General features: G+C 49.5%; 1 protein-coding gene across 5 annotated transcripts in view; it reads right to left on the bottom strand.

The window, feature by feature from the left end:
* PDE9A (phosphodiesterase 9A) overlaps window positions 1–1747 on the bottom strand; it is a 105516-nt gene that overhangs the window by 17270 nt on the left and 86499 nt on the right. For all 5 annotated transcript variants that reach the window (XM_008568418.1, XM_008568415.1, XM_008568416.1 and 2 more), the window contains exon 9: window positions 970–1044. In XM_008568418.1, coding sequence (XP_008566640.1) covers window positions 970–1044 — 75 coding nt within the window. The remainder of the gene's footprint in view (window positions 1–969; window positions 1045–1747) is intronic.

Raw genomic sequence — 1747 nt, 5'->3', positions numbered from 1 at the left:
CCCGCTTCTCCAGCCCCAGTGCCAGCCCTGCTCTCTCAGAGCTGCGGACCATTGCTCTGGCCTCCTGCTGCTCTTCTTGGGTGAACTGGGCTGGGGAGTGGCAGCTGTGCTTTTCTGGCCAGTGCAGCCGAGGTTTCCTTGTTCTGGGAGATCACATGTGTGAGAGCGTTTGCTTAGGAGATACCCAGGCCCCAGGCGCTGGCAAAAGAGAATCCTGAATGCTGCTGGTGCAGAATCCCACTTGCTGCCATTCGTGGAGATGTCCTGGCTACTGATACTGTCAAACAGAAGAACATGCTCAGGGCGGACTTTCTGCATTTTTGTGTTACTGGAAAGAGTCCTTAGATTTTGGTAGGTTGAAAACAGCTGGGTCTGATTGCTATGATGAGGGACTTTTCCTTATCTTGGAGTGTGGAAAGAGAAAGGTTTATCTGATATCATCACATAATTAAACTAAACCAAAAAAATCTTCATTTTTGTGTTTTCTCAGCAAATGGGAAATTTTCAAGAAATACCTTGCTGCAGAAAGTGACTCACAGGTCCCTGAATCCCATGTTTCCACTTAAAATGCTGCTGACAACTTTCTCAGCAGAACACTCCAACAGAAGTGCCTTTCTTGATGAAACCTCTGCCCCAAAGCAGGGGAGCTTGTGTCCGAGTGCCGAGTGTTGGTCTTCAGTGGCTGGTGGCAGCTGCCTGAGGTTCTACAGGTGGCCCCTGGGAGCTCGAACCGCTTGCAGCTCCAGGGTTGGAGGGTCCTGCATCTCCAGCCTTCTCTGCCTCCTGAGCCCCCCTGAGCTCATGAAGCATCAGTTTGAACTGAAACCTGGAGAATCAAGTTTGTTGTTGTTCTTAAAAAAAAAAAAGGCAGAAAGGAGAAAGTACAAAGGTGGAACAATAATGGGGGGGTCCACAATCCTGAGCTTCCGTCCCTAGTGACACTGATCCCAGTGATGCCCCCTCACTTACCTCGTTGGGCTCCCAAAGCCACACGTCGAAGGTCGGCTTCCGGAGGGCTTCTATGGTCTCTGGGGAAAGCAGGTACTGGAAAGGACAGGAGACAGGTGTTACAGGGAGCCATGTGCTTTTGTACTGAGGCAAAGGCTGCTGGCCTCAGATGTACGTGGCGGGCATTTCCTTCTCTTTCTCCTTCTCCTTCCAAAGACACCTGCTACAGATCTGAAGCTATGTTCTTCTAGGGAGGGCAAACTACGGAGTGAAGTCCCATTGGTAGTTGCCAGGGGCAGGGCGAGAGGGGCAGGTGGGAATGTTTTGGGGTGAAGGCAATGTCCCACATCTTGGTTGAGGTGGAGGTTACATGACTAAATAAGTTTGTCAAGATTCACAGTACTCTGCACCAGAGCAGGTGAACTTTCTCACGTATAAACTAGATCTCAACAAGCCTGACTTTAATACAATAAAGTGAAGTCAAGGGAAAAACGTTCACTGGACATAAAATTCAAATACCAGCAAGAAGCTATTCTGAGTTTCTCTTGCCGGGAGCCCGTCCCCGGTTTCAGCTGTGGGCTAAGGCAGCGAGCTTGCTGTGCGGCCAGCAGCCGAGGCAGTGCTATGAACACCAGTGTTAAGGCTAAACTGTTACAAGAAACAGAAGGCATAAGACAGCAACAGTGTTTTGGTATTAGACACAGTCTTCTCCTAGGTCTTTTATTAATTTGTTAACAAATTGAAAGGACTGACACCTTTCATGTTGGGTCTGGGTTGGGCAGGGTTGTGAGAGGCCTGG

The sequence above is a fragment of the Galeopterus variegatus genome, unplaced genomic scaffold, assembly GCF_000696425.1.
Source record: "Galeopterus variegatus unplaced genomic scaffold, G_variegatus-3.0.2 Scaffold408, whole genome shotgun sequence".
In the NCBI taxonomy this organism is placed as follows: domain Eukaryota; kingdom Metazoa; phylum Chordata; class Mammalia; order Dermoptera; family Cynocephalidae; genus Galeopterus; species Galeopterus variegatus.
This window is presented reverse-complemented; position numbering and strand designations above follow the sequence as displayed.